The 23,878-nt window shown below is 34.8% G+C and overlaps 1 protein-coding gene across 2 annotated transcripts; it reads left to right on the top strand.

The window, feature by feature from the left end:
- Positions 1-17,570: 17,570 nt before the first annotated feature.
- Positions 17,571-23,535, top strand: Dhpr (dihydropteridine reductase). 2 transcript variants are annotated; one of them, XM_066403607.1, is made up of 4 exons: positions 17,571-17,745; positions 22,596-22,839; positions 22,891-23,076; positions 23,130-23,535. In XM_066403607.1, the coding sequence occupies exons 2-4, from the start codon at positions 22,599-22,601 to the stop codon at positions 23,405-23,407; spliced, it is 705 nt and encodes a 234-aa protein (XP_066259704.1). In that variant the 5' UTR covers positions 17,571-17,745; positions 22,596-22,598; the 3' UTR covers positions 23,408-23,535. The 2 variants fall into 2 exon arrangements, with proteins under 2 accessions (XP_066259704.1, XP_066259705.1); XM_066403608.1 differs by having other exon boundaries at positions 22,580-22,839.
- Positions 23,536-23,878: the final 343 nt, after the last annotated feature.

Here is a 23,878-nt window from a genome sequence, read left to right as displayed (position 1 = left end):
TGTGGCGTCTTTCAGAAAATTGCAAATTTCTTCTTTCACCTCGGTATCGTCTTACTCTTCTACGACCGTCATACGATCCATAAACAAAATCGCGACTCGCCACTGAAGACGATATTGTTCCACTCATGATTCCAATCAATTCGTTCTTGACACCAGGCCAATCTGGAAGCTTGGTGTTGGGCGGTTAGTGGCAGTCGTAGATTTGGGCGGTATGAATGCAAGCCAAAAGACGAAATTCTTCTGTAAACTGTTGCCATCGACACTCGACGATTTAGAGCTCCCATCCAATCTACTGCAACAGACATTGTTGTTTGAAATCGATCACCAATGGCCATCCGTCTAAGAAGTCGATCTTCACGTGCGTTGCTGCTACGGGGAGGACGTCCAGCTGGACGATGTCGCTGAACCATTTCTTCAGACCACGAAGACCATATTCTCGCAATCGTGGTGTGGTTCCGATTAATTCTTCGAGCAATCTCACGAAAAGAAAGTCCACCCTCCTTCATACCGATAATTCGCCCTCTATCAAAATCCGAAACGTGGGAAAAATTTCGACGCTGTCTCACTGGGGGCATTTTGAGATGTCTTGTTCACAGTTCAACAACAAAATAAACTGATATTTCCATGTAAATATTATTTTATTTATTTACAATTGAATAAAAAATCTAATAGGTCGATGACAAAAAAACCACTAGCATTCTTTCTTTTTTACTGAAAGTCTGATCATTTGATACTCTATTATGAAGCATTATTTTGCCAAAATTACAAGACTTAATTATTATTATTACTGGGTGGTGCATTTCATGTGAAAGTGAGTGTATAATTTTTTCTTGCGTCGATGAGACAAGATTTTTTTCAATTTGAGAGTATTACATTTAGCATTCGAAATATTTGCGCTGAGTAATACTGATACAACTTAAAAGTTGTAAATGCCAACATCGGGTAACGACTATATACAGGATGTCCCAAATTCGAGGATCACCAATGTGATCTTCGCAACACTGAGTGGTACGATCACACTTAAAAGGAAGCAAAGTTGCCTGTTAAAAATTCCATAATTTCAAATACTTCCGGAAATATTCCGAGAAAAATTTGTGATAACGATTTTTGCAGTTATTTCTTTCCGACTGTAGTTTTGAAGAAGATTGCTTTTTGAAGGCGCTTCTGGCCAGGCCTTAACGTGCTAATACTATTTTCCAACTCCGACGTTCCATTTCTCCAGGGTTCTTATCAACTTATTTATTCCTAATACTGGCCTGGCTTTTGAATTATATAAGTTGTCTTGTTCTGGCATTCTAAAATGCATATACTACACAATACATTTCGAAATTACGACGGTTTTCGTCGATGCGTCGACCCAGCGGTCCAACAAAAATACAAAAAAAATAATAATTATGAACGTCGCAATTTTTTCCGGATGTATCTGGAAATATCCAAAATTTTTAAAACTGAAATTGAACAGCAGTTCAAATACGTAACTCTTTTTTTATTCTATTTTTATTATTTAATGGCGAACAGACACAATGGTGAGTGTCGAAATTGCGACACCTTATACAGGGTTATATTTAGACTTTCGCCCTCAGAAAAATCTATTTATATCTTCGTTCGTTAAAAAAAACATTAGGCAACTTTCGTGAAAACTTCCATCTTCATTAATATGCAAGCCACCCGGTAGAGACAAAGCAAATTTCGTGAAAAACCCAATTATCTGTCTTCAGTTCAGTTTTATGTTCCAAACGGACCATTGTAAATGAAATTTATAGATCCCTCCATATAAAACTTTAAAAAGTGCAACAAGAAACTATTATTTATTTTTTATTGCGCATGCATCATAAACGACGTTTTATGCACGCTGCAGCATGCATAAAACATTCTTTATGATGCATGTATGGTTATTAGAGAAACAGTATTATGGACATGTCAATTTCGGGACGTTTAAGCACTTGGCAAATTCATATCACTTCTCGACGCCTGAAAGCGTCCATTCGTTATAATGTTGCTGCACTAGTAATAGAAAATATTGTTTACTATTCCTGTCTAAGAGCTTTTAAATAATGGACGACATATTGCAAAATGCGAAGCACAGCAGAGCTCCGCTGCGCGTTATGTGTCTTGCAGAAAATGGATCTTCTATTCAATTTAAATTTTTATTCTGGTTTGAATTGTTAGAAAATTTCGTTAATTTCGATTTTATTAAGTCCTGGCGAAAATAAATGTTCAAAAATGTCCACGAGTCAAATGAAAAGAATGAACCTAATTAAACGAATAATATCTGGAATGTTATTATGATACTCTGGTTCTGATAATTGTTAAAGAGTGATTTAGTTAAAATTATAATAGTAGTCCTTAGTTTACCTAAATTATGAATTAATTATACGAAAATTACAAGTCTGCGGATTCACAAAACCTTATGATTGATTATTCTAGTTTCACCCTTTCAGACATTATCAGACCCTCACACTAAAATATGAGATAACCCTAATTGCACTAAACTATAAAAAACTGTGGATACCGAAAATATTTCCATGAGTGAATGGAATATGATAATCTAATGTATTTCTTATGGACATTACTTATCTTTTTCCATTATTAATTTGATCTCTATATCGTGGTTAATTGAACACTTTATAGTCGTCATGTCAACACGGGTGAACTCTGTTTGCAACCTTTTTTCAGTTTCTCCAAAAAATATCTCCTTTTTCTTACACTCCTTGCATTCATGAAGCACCAAAACTCTGGCCATTTGCGTAATATCGTAAATTGATTCAATACTGGCGAATCCTGAGCCAGCATCCGAGATATCGGTATCTTTGCATTTAGGAAAGAATTTAAAGTATTCACGAATTCTAACCGAAGTCCTACGTCCCGATTGGCCAATATATGTAACAGGACACTAGCCATAACTAAGAGAATAAATTTTCGACTTCGGCAGTTTCTCAGCTTTATCTTTGTTTCGAACCACACGTCTCTTTAAACGATTGATCGAAGGTTAAAGAAACATCGAAGTCTTCGAAAAACTTTGGCAACGCAAAAGAAATATTTTCAAAATCATTCCTCTAAAATTGTGTGCGAAGGATTTTGAATAGTTACGAAAATTGGTTAATAGCTTTAAAGATCTCGTGAATTAATGATATCCCTAACAGGAATGAAAACTTATTTTTATTATACTTTATCAATTAGGGTTTTTCTATTTTAGTATACGGGTCTGGTGATGCTTAAAAGGGCGAAACTCGAGTAATCAATTATAAGATCTCATGAGGCATCAGACGATGAGTTTTACTGCAATAGATCTAATGATTTAGTCAATTTATTAAGATGAGAAGAACATCGATTTTATTAAGTCCTGGTGAAGGCATAAAACTCTCGTGAATTCTTCATTATTTCGATAACAAAAATGTACCTAATTGAAGAAATAACATGCTGCATATAACCATGGGTTCCCCATTTGTTCCTCTATTAGTTAATTTTGTTTAAGTAATTGAGACAAAAAAATAAAACGAGACAAAATCTGCCTTAAAAATGACTTTCTACCATTTTCACATCTTAAAATTTCTTAATTCTTATTCTAATCTAAATATATTTTTTACGTTTGAGGGGAATTGTTCCTTTTTTCTACCACCTCGTTTGAGAATAAACCCTCACCCAGCAATAGGTATTGGAGCGGTGTAATTGCACACTATTCTCACTTACAACTAATTGAGAATAACATTCACCTTTCACTAAGGGCTCGGAACAAAATCCTCTTTGTAAACAAGAAACCCTTATGTCTGTAAACAAGCGTTTTCGTTGGAGCCCTGAGTAAAGAATGAGTGTTATTCTCAGTTAGTTCTAATTGAGAATAGTGTGCAGTCCAACAGTCTCTACTTGCGTATGAGGCGTTATTCGGAATCATAGCATTTTCTCTCTAAGAGAAGTTTTAAGTTCGTTTCTTTTGATGATGTTCTCGAATTATCGAATCTATACAATTAATGTATTAACAAGATTATTTAGATTATAGAAGAAGATTAACTAAGAATATATATCCCTATATTTTTTCTACGACCATATATAATACAAGCGGCAACTAAATTATTAAACATTTTAAATTATTATTAATAACAGTACACAATTTTATTAATGGCAGCCAAATATACACAAGATTAACAAAATGGCCTTCAACAATATTCTTATGAATGCCGGACTACATTCACTAGTCATTGTCAAACGTTCATCTCTAAACGCTAAAGTTAACGGAAGTTAAAGGTCCTAGAGACGGAAGTTGACGTAGATGGGATATTTTTTCTCTAGAGATGAAAACTATGCTTTCGTTTGAGGTAAACTATGATAAAAGTTGTCTTTTTTACATGGTTGTAGAAGAAAATATTCTAGCCTAGTCTCTGTTATTCAATCTTGTTTACATATACATAAGGCAGAGTTGTTGAAACATACCTTAACCTCGGTTCACCTAAATCTGACTCTCGCAAATTTTGACGGTCATAAAAAATGTCCTGTTGTCACAATAACAGTAATCTGGCAAGCAAATTTCTTATGTGTTTTCGTAATATATGAGCGACGGGTTTAGCCGGATACACCTTAAGCCATGATTTAAAAACTCAGCCTTGTGAAACATAGATACAAAAATACAGAACAATTTTGTTACTAATGAAATTTAACCAGATTTTAAAATCAAATCAGTAGTTTAACGCGTTCGCTCCCACGCCATTTTTTGCTATATCTGCTAACAACCCAACGTTACACTTCGTTAATTTTCATATAATATGCCTGTGCGTAACACCAGTGTGACATAAACAAAATATGTGCTACAGTCTTGTGACATATTTTTCGTGATTTTTGGTAATTCAACAACAGAGATTTCGAGGGTTATCGTATCGAGGTCCAGTCGTGTCAGCTATATTATAAAAAGTACTGTTGCGTACATAGGCGTAACATAGAGGTACTTCACGCTGTGACAAAAAGAATGTGCAAAAAACAGTGTAAAGAAACAAGAAGATTGAAACCATGTGAAAAGGACATATTATCGACTTAATGGATTAACCATATCTAGGTATTGATTTGATAAATTGTAACCAGAAACCAATTTTACCATTTGAACACCGATTGTCCATGTCATGTGTTAAAAATCATACGAAAAACCGCTGGATAGGTTGTTGCTTCATTTTAGTTTACGTCCCCACTATAGTTATCAGCAAACCTAAACAGCCTGTCTTCAATAAGAAAACAACTTTTTAACCTATAACCTCATCATCAAAATTCCTCTCTAGTTGTACAACGACCTATTAAAATGACTAATGGCCGTTTAAAGCGTAATGGTGCTGTAACGTAGCATAATAAAAGAGATGGTTATCTGGTGCCATCAGCAATCTAGATGAGCCGCGATAGAAGATGTAACACTTGAAACGTTCACACAACACAGTTGTGCAAGAAACACATGTACCATTTGGGCACGTCGATGACCATGATCATTGTAGGGAATGGGAATAAAACACTATTTTACATAGATAATTTATTATTATCGATTAAATACAAAATAAGGAAAAGTCTTCAATTTTTGCTCATTGTTAGAACCAAAATCTGAAAATTGAAATTTATTTAGCAGAAAGGCTTTTCCCTTCGGAAACATGATTGATGGGGCGATGTTATCAGAAGGCACAGATGGAATAAGGCGCACTGTTATATTGAGGTGACATTTCATAGAGTTGGTTTAATCAAAGACAAATTACCCCTTTCGTTGTCGTTGATCACGCAGCTAGTGATTTATAAAGGGTAATAAAAATTTTATTGCCGGATTTGAGAGTGGCGAGTAAATGGAAGGAAATCAACTTGTTTTCGATATTTATTAAACTAATCTTAGTACTAAATTTTGGTATGAATTATTGACCAAGTGTTGCGTATAAATGGAAAAAAATTGAATTTTTATTGAGTCCAAAAACTTTGACACAGCGAGGTCCTAATTCCTGATACCAGAAAGTACTTCCAAAAATAGATGAAAACCGAAATAATCACCTAAGTACCATGTATCGATAGTAAAATTTGTTGGTTGACTTGTGGCGTAGAAGGACCTATTTAATGACAGTACAAAGAACTCCAAAAATTGATTTAACAAACTGAACATTCAAGAAGAAATACATTAATTTTTTACATTAATATATTTCCTCCTAGCATAATTCAGATGTGTCGCTCACAAACTGCCGCTTTATTCTCAAGTCCCCAAACCGCAAAACCAAATTGAGCTCCGAAATTATCGAGTTTAACCAAACGCCACGATATTAAACTTCCAAATTACTGCGAGCACTTTGAGGCAATCTATATCACTTCTGTCTCATTTAAAATTCCGCCCCACTGCGACCAATTAATGGACTTTTCCTTAGATGCCTTGGCTTTGACCAGCCATGAATGTCTGATGCAAAATTAAGCAGTTGCTTATTCATGGTATACATGCGACCCTACACTTCGAGAAACTTAATTTCCTTGACATCTGCATCTTAATCAATGTTCTGAAATGTGGAAAATTGACATCGAGTGGAGAGTACTAGGAAAATTCATTCACCTGCTGGAAAATCGGTTTGAAGCTCAGTTGATATGGATACGCTTCTTCTGGATGAGCTAGCCTGGGCTTATTAAGGCACGAATCTCATTATTTTTCCATAACGAGGGTTTGATTCCCCCTCGTTCAAGTTCCAGCTTAATAGTTTCCACCAAGTAACTAAGCAACTGTATTATGTTCGGATTAAATTCATCCCCCTGTACATTGTAAGTAGGAGTTTTAGCCTGGAACAGAAAAAATAACAGTGGGGAACAGAGCTTTCAATAAGTTACTTTACCGAAAATATAGAACAGGGGTTCAGCTTGTTGAACGATACAGGATAACTTCTGACGAAGTGCAATTTTTCTGTAAACGTCCAACACCTGCTTTCATGGGCCAAAAAGACAAAAAATCGCAAAAACTTCCCGAGATGACGACTGTAGCTTTTAAAATATGGAATTACAACGAGGGTCTTAAAATTAATGCACCTGAGATCCCGCTATAAGTAACAGGAAATGGAACAGTTCCTTGTTATATTTTTTGTAAACCGAAAAACCAGCAATCAAGGCAACTAAATGTCATAAGAAAGAAAGTTCTAAATTTATCTTAGCTACTAAATGTAAATTGAAATATATTCATTTTGCAATGAATTTTTTATTACTCTTTATATCCTTGAAAAAATAAGTTTTATTGAAAATCAATGTCCGATTCTGACTCTATAAGAAACAACCTTACAAAATTTGTTTACCATATGAATTTTGGTTTTCGGGAATATAGGCCCTCAAAAATGTAGTATAGGTGAGTTAACTCTATTGTTTATGTCATTTTTTTCCATATGTTCTTTAGTGTGTTGACTGCTAAGTTGGATTTTTTTATGAAGTGCGTTATAGATTTTTGAGGGCTGATAACGTTAGTAGAGTTAGTTGCTGGAGGACAATCGGTAATTTTCTATTAAGCGGCATCAATAAAATTTCGTTCAAAATATTAGACGAAATAATATTTTCAGGTGTGATTTACTTTAGTGAAAGAGCTAAAGTTTGGCTCTGTATTAGTCTTGGAGGACCGATGTGGCACGAGCCGGTATGATCAACTTAACGCTAAATCAAATATTAGGTCTCTTCCAACAGGAAGATAAATTCAGCAATAAGCAGAAATATGCACAGTGTACCCGTCAGGACTTTTTGCAAGTATTTCTAACTAGTTCTAATGATCCGGAATAGGTATCCTATCATGCTGGAACAAAGCTACTGTAAGAGTATAAAATCAAGTTTCCGTGACAGAACAACTCATTTTGATCCAAACCATAAGTATAAGTCAGCCTGGTTCAAACAATAACTAACGGGTCGGTGTATAAAGGATAACGATTGTTGATCAGAGACCGATGCCGCATAAGTGTAATAAATACTTAATCTATTATAGTATCTGTCGCCGAAGACCGATATTATTTTACCGGTAATTTTAATAGTGGATATTTTTACGAACATTTAGCTATTTATAGTATCACTGTATTTCAAATACAAGAGAAATACACATTCCTGCATGCACATAAAATTTAGACAAATTTATATGCGCACTAGATAACACTGATTTATCTCTAAAAACCTATGAGTCAATGAAATCCAACGTATTAAATTGGCACTGGTTAATCTCAACCTGCTACACTAGACAAAAATTCTTCAGAAGCTCTTCACGATGCCCACAAATCTCTAAAATAAAAACTGCCGAATGCTGCAATAAATTGTCAGGATTCGTTACGAAATGCTCGTTTGTGCGAAAACTGTTCTCAATTCCCTTAACAAACGGTCTGTCTGTGTTGACACGCATCCCTTAGAAAGCCGCTTAATCCCTTGGAGTACACTCAAATAAGGGCCGCTGATACCAGCAAATCGCTAATTGTTGCCGGCGTGTACACAAGAAGATCGTCAAGGGGATGTCTGTCTCTTGATGAGAACTATTTGGGGATGTTCTCAGATGAGGGGGTGAGATCGTATTATTTGCTGCGGAGGTGCCTTTAAGTTTTTTTGCAATCTTATAAGGGCTTTGAGTGAGTTTTGGAATTTCTTAAAACAATTTCTTTTAGAAGACGTTTATAATTGAAATTTCAGGTTTAAAAGTATATGTACGGTTTTGTGATTTTCAAAGGGATCGGAACCTAATGCTGCCCAAAGGTGAAGAAAATTTCATAATTTTTTACTTTTTGTGATGGCATCTGTGCTAAATTAATATTAGAATTCATCAGACATTAGAACCATTCATCTTAAACCCTCATACCTTGCGCAATAAATACCATTTTTCCTCGTACGCCTTACGCCTTCGCTTGAAAGTAAGTAGGCGGAGAAGAGCAAAAATGTCGGTCCTCAATTCAGATACCTAAAACCGAAAAACACGTGTGTATAAATCTTGAATGTACGAAGGACAGGAAACGATATAAAGAGACGTACCACGCCTCCGAACCAAAATTCCCTGACAAAAGGAGGATTTATAGTCACACAAATTATATGGGGCCACTTATTTGGCCTCTCGAGAATTTTGGGCTTTGTTTATTGTTAGATAATGGGATACAATGCAGATGCGACTACTGAATATTAAATAAAATCGATGAGAGAGCAAAATTTCCAGCCGTGCGAAGCGCACTTTCTAAATGGTCTCCCGATGCATTGTATTATGCATGACGCACATATCACTCCAATCCGTATTTTCTGGCTATAGAAATTATGCATGGCTAATCATATATTCAAAAAAATGACATGTCGAATTACGAATACAATGTCACGGGTAATTTTTTTTCGTGTTCCACGGCGAGAAAACATGGCTTCAATGAAACGATGCCGTTATATTGTATGTTAAATTTCAGTCGTGTTTCATTTCATATTATAGATACATGTTCATTTAACTGGTAGGGTCCAGAAGATATTGTACTGAGCCCATCATAACTCATGATTACTTTATTTTTCAAATTAAAAATTTTCAATGGAGCTATCTTTATCTTCAAAGAGTTTAACCAGAAGTACCGATATTGGTCACGTGCCTTTCCGCTCATATACATTTAGTTCACTCATATGCTTTCTCCCAAGGATATTCATAATAAAATGGCTCAAATTTTAGTCGGTGTATCAACAGGTCTGAAAAAAAAAACAGTTTTACTTTCTGCTTAACCATTACAGTAGTCAAATGTGATGAAATCGATTTACAGCCAGTATCCAAAATTAAGATGATATTTGTGCATTATACCTTAAATATTTTTGCGACGTAACTTTATGTTATATTGTTTATTTTCCACTTTTTCACCTGCAAATCGACATTTTTATGTATCAAATCATATATTTTATTAAATGACCGATCGTAAACATTTTTATTCCCGGATTTCCATACCTACCTTGATATTTTCCAGTTATTGAAGGCATTAAAACTGCAAGCTCGTTAAAGCTGAAATGCGTCTTTAGAGGACTATTTTCAGTTCGCAGCTTGGAAATTAATTATTTCACCTAGCCTCACAGCTTTTATTGAATATCCATAATGTAATTATCCTGAGAAATTGTTTGCCTCCGGATTTCCCACTTATTTTTCTAAAACTTTTTTTTGGTTTTTAAACTGGGAGTTTTCCGTAGTTTGAGTGAATCTTAAGTTCATTCATTCAACTTTTTGTTCAATTTTCATAATACATATTAGGTCATTTTGAACTGCGTCAGTGACTGAAATGCCTTTTTGTCCAGAATAAAAAATATCCAAAAAAAACCGATGGTTAAAACCACTATGGCCAATATTAGTTCAATTCGGAATGTCAGTGTATTTTTTTCACTCAGCGTAAGATTCTATTGCAAGGCAAATATCTGCCAAATTTTCAGTTAAATCAATTTATGAAATTACTGCATTTATCTATTAATTTGGATATGTGGTGATTAATTTCATAATAACAAATACCCAGTAATGTTTAGTGTGCCACAGGTACCCACTGAACAAGTGTACAAGATGTCCTATCTAAAATCTGGCAGCTAAAATGCTTCTTGACATACCCTGTATAACCAAAAAACTTTAGTAATGTCCAGAAACGGCTAAATTTTATACATGTATGTTTGTGCTCACTATCACTAAATGAGGATCATGCACAAATGAGATTTAATCCATTACCTCACTTATATTCTGACATATGGATTTGCAACTATTACAGGGTTTACTATTTTATCCCACTTTGATTTGCCCTGCAGGCGATCTGCAATAATTATCGCAATCTAAGCCTGGAGCTTTTGAATTCCGAGCTTTAACACGAATATGGTTGGGATAAATACAAATTCAGTGAGGGGATTGTTGTAACAGTGTTGAGTGTTATTGATTTTCTATTTTAGACGCCCATTGAGCTTTTCATGAATACAGAATAATTAATACATTTAAAAATCTTTAAATCCCTTGGGACTGTAATTAATAACAATTTTTAATACATTTCAAATGATCATGTATCATATGTTCCATGTAATGGGGTAATTCACAAAACCAAATCGAATGGTTTTATAAACCTATCCAATACTTAATGGAACTTGACATATTATGAAACAACGAAATCACCGAAAAAACAATTCTGGGGCAAAAATAAGGCAAATGCCGCGGTCAGTCAATACTCAGAAGCGCCGAATTAATGACTTCGAAAAGGCTAATTTATGGCGTCACCATCTTGAGATCATAAATGGCCAGACCGCTCGAATTTAAGTGGTAAATAACACTTCTGTGGTATCCACCACTCAGGATTGGTTATTCACTTAAATTAATCTTATGAAATAATTCTATAAGCCAGACCCGAATTGCGTCAACAAAACTATATTTTTACAACCCTCAAAACCATTTGTGAATTTGCTGCAGCATGCCTTCAGCTTCCGAATAAGAGCTATAAATTAAATTCCGTATATTTCCAATATTCCAGTAGACATTTCTCTGCAAATCTGATCAAACTTTTACTATCCATAAAACACAACTATAAACATAACAATTTTACTACCGACGGTCCTGCTTGTAATAAAACGTTCATACTCATCCATCTGTACAAGAAGACACGGTATTACCATCATAGTGATTCAATCACACGATCACAAGAGGCGCGTGCCATCTAAAGCCCTTTTGGCCACATTTCACTGTTCCGCTTGGGAAAAGGAAGATAAAACAAGAAAGGGGTGTGACACCAGAGGGGATGGTATCGTAATTGTTTATCATAGACTTTAATGGACCGGGAAAAATTGCCATCGAAAATACGGTCATGGACCAGATTTATTTATGGGGCGGGTTTAGTTACCGATTTCTCACGATTAATAGCCACGATACTCTTTTTATTACTTGTGTGGGACATAGAGCAAAATGTGGTTCTTTTCTAGGAAAAAATTTCCCTCTTTATACTCTTATGATAGAAATTCAAACAGTTACAGACTGCTGATGGGGTGCCTCTTATGGCTCCGGGCTTATTGAATGCGTAAAATCACAACCTTCTTCCGTAAAACACGAAAATCTCATATTTCCGCTTCTATATTGAAAATAAAATGTTTCATAAAAAAGTTCCGGTACGGCTGAAAAAGTGCAGCAGACCTCGTCCCCCCATCTCAAAGAGGGTTTACATTAAAATAAAATACCTATATTTGTGTATATGCTTTGAATGAAGGAACAATTGGTGAGGTACCACGTAAGCTTTATTTGTTGCTCCTGGTTTGTACAGTTTTATCATTGTACTTAATCAATTTTGCCTCAAGAGTGATAAAAGTGAGAAAGTTGTAAGGCTAACTGAAAAGTAAAAAAATATCTATATGATAAATTAGTTATCCTTAACATGAAAAAATAAACGAACTCTCGGGTTAGTCAGTAATGCTATACCGTATGGAGCAAAACAATCCTAATTACCTCAGTTGAATATTTCATAAAGACCTGCTTGAAAATAAAAAATAAATTGTTATACAACATAACTATTACAGTTTTTTTCAGCTCCTTTAGATGAAGTTCTCAACAGGTGATTAATAAATGAGTAGAAGACCTTATTCGTATTGCTAGGGCATGTTAGGTCTAATGAATCTAGGTCTGTATTACTGAGGATTAGCTCATTCAATCGCGCTAACACGTAAGCCAGTAAGAAAAATCGAGAAACAAAGATTTAAAAAAGAGGAAGAAGAAGTAGAAAGTTTTTGGCCGGAAGCAGCCAACGATGCGATGCTGTAAGGCATACACAATAGGTATAGAAAGCTAGACTGCAGTGGTCCAAATGTTACAAGGAGGGCGCTTAAAGGATGTTGATCTGTTAGAGAAAGACCTAAATAAAAAATAAAAATATAGCTATAAATCCGTAGATTATCAAGTCTCGATAAAAATAATTATTTTCATTTTATTTATTGACCACCTGTTGAGACGGAGGCGGACACGTACTCTAATCTTTGGAGGTCGTCATATGGAGGGTGATTTTCAATGATAGCAATTTTCAGGGACCGCTCTTATCTCCAGATTTAAGAATTTAGCGTTTGATGGTATAGGCGGAATATTCTCAATATGGGCTAGAAAAAAAGAATAAAGTAACAGAAAATCTTTCCAAAAATGTCTTAAGAGTGATAAGTCAATCTGTAAGACAGATATCATCAGATCAGCAAGGTTCGCTGAATAAAGCGACATTTGAAATTCTTGAGCTATCACTCTAGAGTCGTGATGATAGAGTATGATTGTTTTGTATTCCAAACTACTGCAATGGGATAAATTGAAATTCATTTTTAAAATAGTCAAATCTGAGATGATTTCCAATGTGCTACCATTCTAGTTTTAATATTAAATAGTCGCCATATCAGCTTCCTAAATAATTTGCAATTGATCTTTTGGTTGTCTATAAAGCAAACATTTAAATGGTTTCATTTCTTGAAGTTTGAGTAAAATATTCTATATCCCCGTAACTACCGGAATTTAACCGGAATGTCCAGCCGCTACACAGAACACAGTTTGACAAAAATGTTAATAAAATGAACGATGAAGAATGTATAATGAGAAAAATAGTGATTGAAAATTGGAGCAACATCATAGCGAATCAATTAGAAGTTATGTTATTTTGTAGTAAATGTAATGAATCCGTTTTACAAAATACATTTTCAGGCAGACGGCTATATTAAGATAAATGGAAATACCACACTTTCTATCTGTAATTTAAATCTATGTTTACCACTTCCCTTAAATGTACACACCAACCTGGTTTCATGGTACCACCCCTGCCATTTCATAACCTGCATATCCGTTTTTCTCCAAAGCCACGAGAAGCAAACAGTCATTCCACCCTCACTTGCGAAAAGCGGCATTCGAGGCCCCATTTGAATCGGTGCCCCATTCAGGGCAGGTGTGGCCCCAAAAACAAAATAAAAATCTCTATGAAATTTTTATGCGAGATGCATCCGTTGCTTATGTTTAAGCAACGACGAGCTCTTTGGGAATTGCAGCTTCTCGCCTTGAGGTGAGGGTTGTTTGCTTAAAGTAAAGAACTGAGAAAATAGATTTCTTGTAGTTAAAATATAATTCACTCTAAAAGAAATTCCGTATTAGGAAGTAAATTAATCAACAAAAGTCATAAACTCCTCGTCAATTTACTACTGAAACCAAAACACACAACTGAAGATACCTGTGTAAATAGAGAATTTTTTAACACCTTAATGAATATTGTGCGTAAAATCTAGATTACAATTTAATGATGTCAAAATCACTGTGTCAAAGACAATAAAACCCAAATGGGTCAAGTGATACTAAAAAACACCCATATTCCTTTACACGTTTTTGTCAGCACTTTCTATAACGTTCTGTGTTAAATAATACCTACTTACCAGATAAATCAATTTCAACAGGATTGGGATGCGTCATAAAGCACATACAAATCCCATATTTTTGAGATTTATATTGCCATTTGATTGGAGCAATATAGAAAAATAGGTTTATACCGATAAAATTTAAACACAATCTATTCGACGATTTTGTGACAAATCTGCGTTGTGAATGTGCTTATATGAATTTAAATTGCTTTTAGCAACAAGCATTTGTTATTTTTTTGGCGTTATATTCGGTTGACAGAAGAATGGTGTGGTGTATAAAAATAATTGTTATTAAATTTTTTCATTCATTAAACTTGAAAAGGTCTGCGTTTGAAAGTGAGGGTTTAAAAAATGGCCAAAAAGGTTTAGTAGAACAATAGAATGAATGACAATTATTATGTTAAAAATCGTTTAGCGCGCTTTTATTCAAAGATGAATTGTTGAATTCTGCATTTTTTCTTTTTTTAATTTTTTTAGAAATTCGACAGTCAAAAAGATTTTATTGCTAAAAGGCGGTTTCAGAGTTTCCTAAAAATAAGTTTAATACGGTTTTCATAATGTATACTTATTTGATATTTCAGAGAATTGTTTGGATATAGCACTGTTTTACCAATTGGACGTTTTGCCCACGAAACAAATTACAAATTATTTAAATATACCAAATTGTCTGTTGCATCCTTCGATACGTTATTTCAATTAATAACGCCATTTTTACAATTAAAAAAAATTTAGAATGAATGGGACCCGAACACCGATTAATTATAATCCTATAGAATATTAACAGGATCTTCTTTTATATAATAGGTGTACAAAAAGAAACTGAGCATTTTTTGGCGAAATTAAGCTTCATTAAAAACATAGTTATTGAAAATATTAGTAATCAAAATAATTTCCATAACTGTCTATGGTCTTTTGCCATTTACTGGGTAGACGATGGATGCCCTCGTGATAAAAGCTTAGTGGTTTCGTCGAAAAATAGTTATCGAGCCATTTTCGAATATCTTCAACATTCAAGAATCGTTGGTCAGCTAAATGAGACTGCATGGATCTGAACAAGTGGAAGTCGGAAGGAGCCAAGTCTGGAGAGTACGCCGCATGCTGGAGTATTTCCCAGCCTAACGAGAAGATGAGTTCCTGGGTCGGTTTAGCTGTATGCGGACGAGCATTATCATGCAGCAATATCACTTTCCGACTTCCTTGGCCCGTAAATGGTATTTTTTCCTCCAGAGCATCGCTTAATTTGATCATTTGGGCCTGATACCGGTCAGCTGTAACAGTTTGACCGGGTTCCAGAAGCTCATAGTAAATGACTCCTTTACAATCCCACCAGACACACAGTAAGATTTTCTTGGCATGAATGTTTGGTTTTGCAACTGATGTGGATGGCTGGCCTGGGTCAACCCATGTTTTTCTGCGCTTAGGATTGTCATACAAAATCCACTTTTCATCTCCCGTAATAATATTATGCAGAAAATTCTTCCTTTTATACCGAGAAAGCAAGTTCATACAGATGTCAACTCTTCGATTTTTATTGTCTTCGGTTAGCTCATGAGGAACCCATTTTCCTGCTTTTTGAATTTTTCCCATTCCATGCAATCGAACTGAAACTGCTTGTTGAGTTACTCCTAACTGCTCTGCAAGTTGTTTTTCAGTTTGGCATGGATTTTCATCCAGTAAAGTTTGCAGTTCTTCGTCTTGAAACTTTTTTTCGACACCCGCACGTGGATCGTCCTCAAGACAAAAATTTTCCTCACGAAACTTCTTAAACCATCTCCTAACAGTTGATGCACCAACAGAATTATCTCCCCAAGCCGAATTAACCATTTCTGTTGTTTCAGCAGCATTTTTGTTCAGTTTAAAACAGAACAACATTGATATTCTCAAATATTGCTTGGAAATATCCATGTCTCTATTTACGTTTTGTGCACTGAACTACAGCTCCTAAACAACTGAAACTTTTATCATATAAAAAGTCATAAATAAACAATACCTGCTTACAATTGCAGACGAATTGAACGTGTCTAAGTATGTTTTTTTATTGCATATAACTTCATTGCTCAGTTTCTTTTTGTACACCTATTATATGTACACACGTTCTTCTGATATGCTTCTAAACTACTGGAAACTTCAGAGGAGAACAGTGAGTTTGAAAACTTTTAAATTGTTTAATAAACTTTTACATCCAAAGTGAACATATTTAAGAACCCTCAAATAGCGGCAGTCGTGTTTTAACCACAAGAAAACCTTAAGTATAATATTAATGATAAGCTTCGTTGCTAAATATAATTTTGCATGGTGGATATAGGAGTACATGGAAGTAAAAGCGATGGAGGGGCATATACTGAATCATTAATTGGTCAAACGGGATGGGTAACATGTTCGACGCTAAGCAAATGGCAGTTACTAATCCTAAACCGCTAACTAATAGTTTAGTAATACATCCTCTTACTTTTGTGGCGAATGACGAACTTCTACTTAAATCGTATATTCTAACACCGTAACCAGGATTAACTCGACGAGTTATCAATTCTTGGTTGTTTCGTGTAAGAAGAATGACTGAAAATTTACTTGGAATTTTAGTAGGTGCAGATTACCTCAAAACCATAAATTCAAATGGCGACAATGCTACTGGTTTTGTAAAAGCAATTCTATGCCTTCATAACATTGCTAATAAAGAATCAGAAGCTAACAGCGAAAACAACGCATATTTTCCACCAAGGTTTGTTAATGAAAATAGCCTCACTAACACACTTCTGCAATCAGTTGGTAGAATGTGTACATAAATGAAGTAGCCACCAAAGCCACCAGTGCAGTCCGGCTATCGAAATCTGTCTGGAAAATCCGGCTGCCAAAATTCAACTGGGGAACCCCGGCCACCAGTTTCAACCGGGTAATCCCGATCGCCGAGATTCGACTAAGGAATCCTGTCCAACGAGGTCAGACTGGGGACTTACTTTCATTATCGTTAATCATTAACTTCATTATCATTAATCTTCTTTCAGTATTTCCTATTTTGCAAAGAACTACGAATGCAGATTTGTTTCTTACTCCTAGCTTTATTGCATAATCCTTAAGTCTTAACGAAGTTAGACTATAAATAGTGCTTTCGTACATGAATGAACCTGAACTAAACTTTTTTACTTTTCAAATTACTCGTTTTAACTAGTAATATTCATGTTGTGGTAGCACTTTGGCAACAGTGCAAGAATCAACAAGCATTTAAGCAAGCGCACAATGAAAATCTGATCGATCGCGTTTTGTCTTGAAGCCCAGTTTACGTGAATGTCAAAACAGTTCCGTGATTTCTCATAAATTCCTGAAGTTTCTGCACAAAGTTAAACGAGAGAAAAAGCCACATTTCAAAAATAGGAAATAAGGTTTAATACGAAAATCAGTTCCAATAGTTTAATTCATCAATTTCAGGTAAATATCCTATAAATTGTGATGTTTTAGAAGGTTAAGAGTAAGAATCAGCTGCTGCTGCTGGGTGTAGTGGCGGCGACGTTGCCAATTTCATACACCTAATATAAAATAAAGTTAAAATTTCAAATTGTGTTGATCTTTTTGCCGGAACGTGTTGAAGTGTAGAGTATAGGTGCATCTTAAACATTTAACGTGTTTTATTAAAAATAGGTTAAAAATTCATGAATTATTGTTTCTAATTGAATGATACGTTGGTAAAATATTGTTGCGATTTCGAGGTTCGAATAATTCCAGTAAAACTGCGTTTAACCTAATATCGTTTTCAACTTACAATTTACCAGTTAATAGTCCACTAATCAAAAATTATGTTACACTTTCATAACGCTTATTACTATCGTTTCATTCCTATAGCCGACTAGTCTTAGACTATCTCCCTACTTAACAATGAACCCCTTCAATAGAACAAATCCTTCGACTAGAAGATTCCATAATTTTGTTAGAAACATGAAAACATCTGCAAAAGAATCACGCCAGATTATTTGACACATATAAAACGAGGCAATAAATCTCATGTTGAGCCGGTAGAACGATAAACCCTTTTATTCCTCTGTTTTTACCTGCCCCAGTCGTTTGCTCTAACAATATTATGTTTAATAAATATGACCTAATTTTCGGAGTATATAAAATACTGAACAGTATTACTTATTACACGTCCGAAATTTTTTACAATTTTTGCAGTCGTGGAAAAAGAAAATATATTTTAAAACGCATGCAAAAATTACTTTATGCACGAGTAACAGTTTGTTGAAATGAGTTGAAAGCGCGTGACAAAATGTTTTACGAGTTATGTAGAAGTCTTGAGTTGCACAATATACAATTCTGCACTCCTAATGAAAAATGTTAGTGAAATATTCATCCCTATGATAATGTTCATTTAATAGTCATGTTGCAGGATTATTATATGGAAATCCATGTAACATTATCTGTAATGGGCGTGTTTTTCTAGACCTGTTTTACTAGAAAAATATCATTTTCTAATTTTGATATATAAAGTTACAGTATTTTAATAGCATCTAGAGACTGGACAGATTTTATTTCGGAACTGTTTACATAACGAAAATAAGTACCTTCATTATTGTTCACAAATGGGGCGAGCAATAATGCTTTAGAGACAGATCGCAAACTGAATATGTTCAAATTGATGCAAATGTATATAATTTTATAATAATTTTAACAAAATTAGAAAAAAATCTGTATGAAACTCGTTAGGAAATTATATTTTCAGTAACTGGTGTTGTATTGAGGGACCAAACTTTGTTCGTTACGCAGAACTTAACTCGTTACATTGAACTAAGCATTTCCTAATTGGTTACAGAATAGCTATTGTCGGTCATTAACAGGAAAAAATTACGATCGCTTGGCATCCCATTAACAAGTTAACCTTAATTAGTAGCAGATTTAAAAAGTTGCATAATAAAATGAAAGTTATATGTGAAAATTGTAAGTTTTAGCATCCCAAAAAAATCCCATTAAAATTTTTGAAAATATGGTCCTATAAAGGTCGAAAGTAATAAAAAATAGTTCAAGATTGCTATAGGATGATCCATTAAGCAATTGTTTCTTCCGACAGTTAAGTTCACAATATTGAGTAACGTGTGGAATGTCTTACGGGAAAAAAACGGATTTTTAAGACTTAGAGAAAATTAGGTCAAAATCTCCTATAACGCATAACGTATTATGTTAAGGCTTTCCATAGGTAAACTTTAAAAATGCAAGATTAGAAGAAAAAATCTCAGTTTTAACGTTTTAAACGTAGCGAAAATAGTTTTGTAAAATTTATAAACATGGTCTCATGAAGACGCAAGTTATTCGAACAGCTTTAAAGACACTTACAGCAAAGTATATTAATTTTTTTAAAAGAAGTATATTAATTAAGACCCTAAATCAGTGAGTGAAAGACCTCTCCAAAATTACATTAAAAAATCAGATCAAAATTTTAGCTGGAAATCTAAAACTTTTTCAATATTTCCTTAGATGTATTTATATGTATTGCCAATGTGTAGCTTATATGCGTCCTAAGATTGTAGTTAAGAATTCTCAAGAGCATAATCCACAAATTACTACAAGATTATTTGTTCTCTCTCGAATATGTCGTCTTCTACGTTATATCCATAACTAAGCTTACATCATTTGATTGGATATCAAGAACCTACCTTGTTTGTAACCTTGCAAATCTAATCTAATGTACATTTATTAGCTGGAAGCCGAGTATTAATTACATTGTGCAAATCTCTCAAGGTTAAATTTGTCAGAAACCAATTTACATCCGTGATATTCCTTGAAACGCTAGAGTATTCCGAAGAACTGAAGAATAATGGCAGCAAACACTTCATATTCGAAGCATAACATTTTTGATTGTTGTCTTTATATGTGTATTAAAAGTTATTACGGACAAAATTTCAATAATTTGCTATAAAATAATGGGTGAAGTCTCCTTCGAAAAATTAGGAAAAGTAGGAATATTTTCTTCCATTAATCGTGATCAAGCCCTAGGCACCAAGCTGCAATATAGACATTAAGCCAAATCCTTAAGTCCTATATAAAACATCATAATAAGACGTTCCCAAAGTACGACTGAACTTTCAGTTTGTGGGAAAATCTCGGGGGAAAAACTGACATTTTCCATTTAAATGAAATGAATATAAATGAACGTAAAGCCAACGTCCCACAATGCGGCAGTATGCACGCAGACAGTTCGGAACTAGGTTAGAATTATTAGATAGATTTTCTGGCTAGTTTTTTCGGGATTCCATTAATCATGGCTGACAAATCAGTTTAGTTTTATTATTTTTTGGGAATTAAAATTTCATAATTGGTCGGAAGTTGGTGACGAGCACAAAAGTTTCATTAATGCCCAATAGGTTGTTTTGTTTTCTGAAGCCTTTCCGAGGCCAGAGCAAAAACTGGGGAAATTGTTTTAGGTCTGAAGATGATGGAAAGTTCTAAAGTTAAATGAATTTTGAAGTTTTCCAGTATTGGACAAAGTTCTGGGAAAAAAATATATGAAGGTTAAATTCTGTTCTTACATGAGAAGAATTGAGGCGTTGTGGATACGAAGGGCGCACTCAACAAAAGGTGATTTGTTGAGTTCGCCTTTCGTATCTGCAACGTCTCAATTATTAATTATATCGGCTTTCAGCAAAAATGCGAGAACGTCTGAAAATTTATAACACTAGAAAATGAGATATTTGTCAAATCATTATAGAAGTTCTGAAATGTTTCATGTTCGCGATGTGATTAGCCCCAGATTATTGGCAATATAGAATTGATGAAACATGAGTGCGGTTTCAACTAGGTATGCTTCCTTTAAGCTTGACAGCTTTGAGCATAACATAAACGAACATTTCCAGCTAATAATGTTATTATTGTATTGACATCAAATGCTTCTCAACCCCTAGCTTTTTTCACTTAATACGAAACTACTCAGCAGGCTTATTTTAACCGAAATATTTTAAACCCACTCACTTCACAGACTTCGTTTCCGAGTATCGTTTTCGTTTATGGGCAGCCATTACCATTAAATTTGACAAACACTTATCAACTTTCTGATATATTCCTTAACGACTTTTAGTGACTGACTTATTGAAAATGTCTGGCGTGTCTAATACTTTAATAAGTGTTATAGACGACAGAGAAAGATTCTTGTGCGTTTATCAAACTCAGCCCTTTGGGGCTTCTAACCATATGCGGTATTATGTTTTAAACTGTTTTTTTTTTAAGTGTCACTATTGTACTCCCTTATGTAGGAACCATCAATATTAAACTCAACCAAGTAATAAATTAGAGGTCTACAAAACACAATCTTGGGTGAATTTTAATCTTTATTATGTTGAAACTCCACATATTATGTCGCATCGCTTTCGAGAAATACAAATTATCTGGTCTATTTATGTTACCCTTGACATTGTTATTTTCCAATGGGTTTAATAATATATACTAATACTGATTGGATTCGTATAAAAATGTAGAAAGGATACAGGCTGTTTTGTGTCTACGAGGGAGATCTGAGAAATATAATTTGATGCGTTCTGATGAATTACTCCATAATATAGAGCCCCTTGCCACCCCTTGTCACCCTCATAAATCATTGGACATTTTATGAGTTCAACGTTAAATCTGCAATTATCTTCAGAGATTCATTTGAGTACTTGAGTTTTCAGGTTAGCTCAGGCCGTTTTAGTTAAAAATTAGTATCTCTAACGGTTTTTGAGATATTTGCAATTCAAGTTTTCCGTGCTTGTCCAATTTAAGTTCTCCGTTCATGTCCAATCTTCTGAAGATACTACTATTGTGGGAACACCAATCAGGTATCTTAGAAGACATTGAAGATGAATTTGTCGTTCTGCAAAACCCTCTTGTATGCAATTTGAAGCCCAAACTCAAAAGTTGTGAAAATTTATAAAATTAGAGAAAACACCTATACCCATATAATGCAAGACCCAACCGCTTTATTTTTTTTTTGGCGTTCTAATACCGCATACTAATTTTACCAATGATTCCGTGATATTCTGTGTATAACATCATTGAATCATTAACTTTAATTTAAACCCTATCGAGTCTGCATAATATAATTAAACACATGACGAAATCTTAAGCCACTAAAAATGGGAATTCCCCCGTATCATGGTGCACCTCGTACTTGGATTTTCAGTTGACCAGCTTCCTTGAACTGCTTATAATTCACTCATATCTAACTCACTTTCGCTTTCAGTCAACCACCAGTAGTCGTTAAAACCACATTGTTATTAACTTATATTTATGTTTATTGAAAAAGGCGATATTTGTTAAAGAAAATGGCATCAGGAAGAGTACTAGTTTATGGAGGACGAGGTGCTTTAGGATCACAGTGCATTACTCAACTGAAAGCTGCTAATTTTTGGGTGGTAAGTGTGGACTTGGCGGAAAATCCCGAAGCTGACGTCAACGTGGCAGTGAACACTACAGAAAGTCCGGTACAGCAGGAATCCTTCATTTGCAAAGCTGTAGGAGATGCTTTAAACAGGCAACAGCTGGATGGCATATTCTGCGTTGCAGGTAAGACAAAGCTGCAGCGATGAATTTCTATTGATGTGAGGTTCCGTGAAGGAGGCTGGACTGGAGGAAACGCCTCAACAGAGCTGACCAAAAGGTCAGAACTCATGTGGAACCAGAGTGTAAACAGCTCTCTTATAGCTGCAACTCTAGCTTCGAAATACCTCAAGGCAGAAGGGATTTTGCAGCTCACCGGAGCGAAGGCAGCACTAGAACCTACCCCTGGAATGATTGGATATGGTGCCAACTCAAATTACTTCACAGTAAAAAATAATCATTAAAGTGAATTTCAGGCGTAGCTAAAGCAGCCGTACACCACCTTACTAAGTCTTTAGCCGGCAAAAACAGTGGCTTGCCCGACAATAGCACTGTATTGGCAATTTTGCCCATCACCTTAGATACACCAATGAACCGAAAATGGATGCCCGAAGCTGATTTTTCTACGTGGACGCCTCTAGAATTTATAGGAGATTTATTCGTTAAATGGGCTAAAGGAGAGGACAGGCCGACTTCTGGAAGCCTGGTCCAGTTGGTCACGGAGAATGCGAAAACTATTTTAAAATCAACTTAAGTTGTGACAAAACTACAAGAAATCAGTATTGTGTGTGGTTAACCTGTATTTATTATTATGGAATTTGATATCAAATGTTTATGTATATAAATAACTATCATCTTGTTGCGCAATATATCGAATCCTAAATATTAAGACATTTGCCTTTTTTTCACATACACCTACTATTGAGTCCTGTTTTGCGTCTCTAGCAGTCCTATGAATAAAGAGATTTGTAGCTACATAATATTTTAACAACTCTTAGAAAGGGTTTCATTAAGGCTCTTCACTAACAAATTGCCACTTAAGGCAATTGGACCTACCCGAAACATCCGTGACGTAAAATAGTCTGCAAATTTCAGGAATTCTCCACAGATGATTTGTTGGTATCATTAGGAAAGGTAAAATATCTTTTTACCTCGAAAAAAATGCTCAAACTTACCTGAGGTTTATCCACGTAACGCAAATCGATCAATACAAAGTACCTACCTA

Source organism: Euwallacea similis, chromosome 30 (genome assembly GCF_039881205.1).
Source record: "Euwallacea similis isolate ESF13 chromosome 30, ESF131.1, whole genome shotgun sequence".
NCBI lineage: Eukaryota > Metazoa > Arthropoda > Insecta > Coleoptera > Curculionidae > Euwallacea > Euwallacea similis.
Note: the sequence above shows the minus strand (reverse complement) of the source record. Positions and strands in the feature narration are given on the sequence as shown.

Excerpts from the sequence above, each read along its gene's own strand:
- Dhpr (XM_066403607.1), top strand. The coding sequence starts at position 22,599 with ATGGCATCAGGAAGAGTACTAGTTTATGGAGGACGAGGTGCTTTAGGA. Across the intron at positions 22,840-22,890 it reads TGGCATATTCTGCGTTGCAG|GAGGCTGGACTGGAGGAAAC; the intron begins GTAAGACAAAGC and ends GGTTCCGTGAAG. Across the intron at positions 23,077-23,129 it reads CCCTGGAATGATTGGATATG|GCGTAGCTAAAGCAGCCGTA; the intron begins GTGCCAACTCAA and ends AGTGAATTTCAG.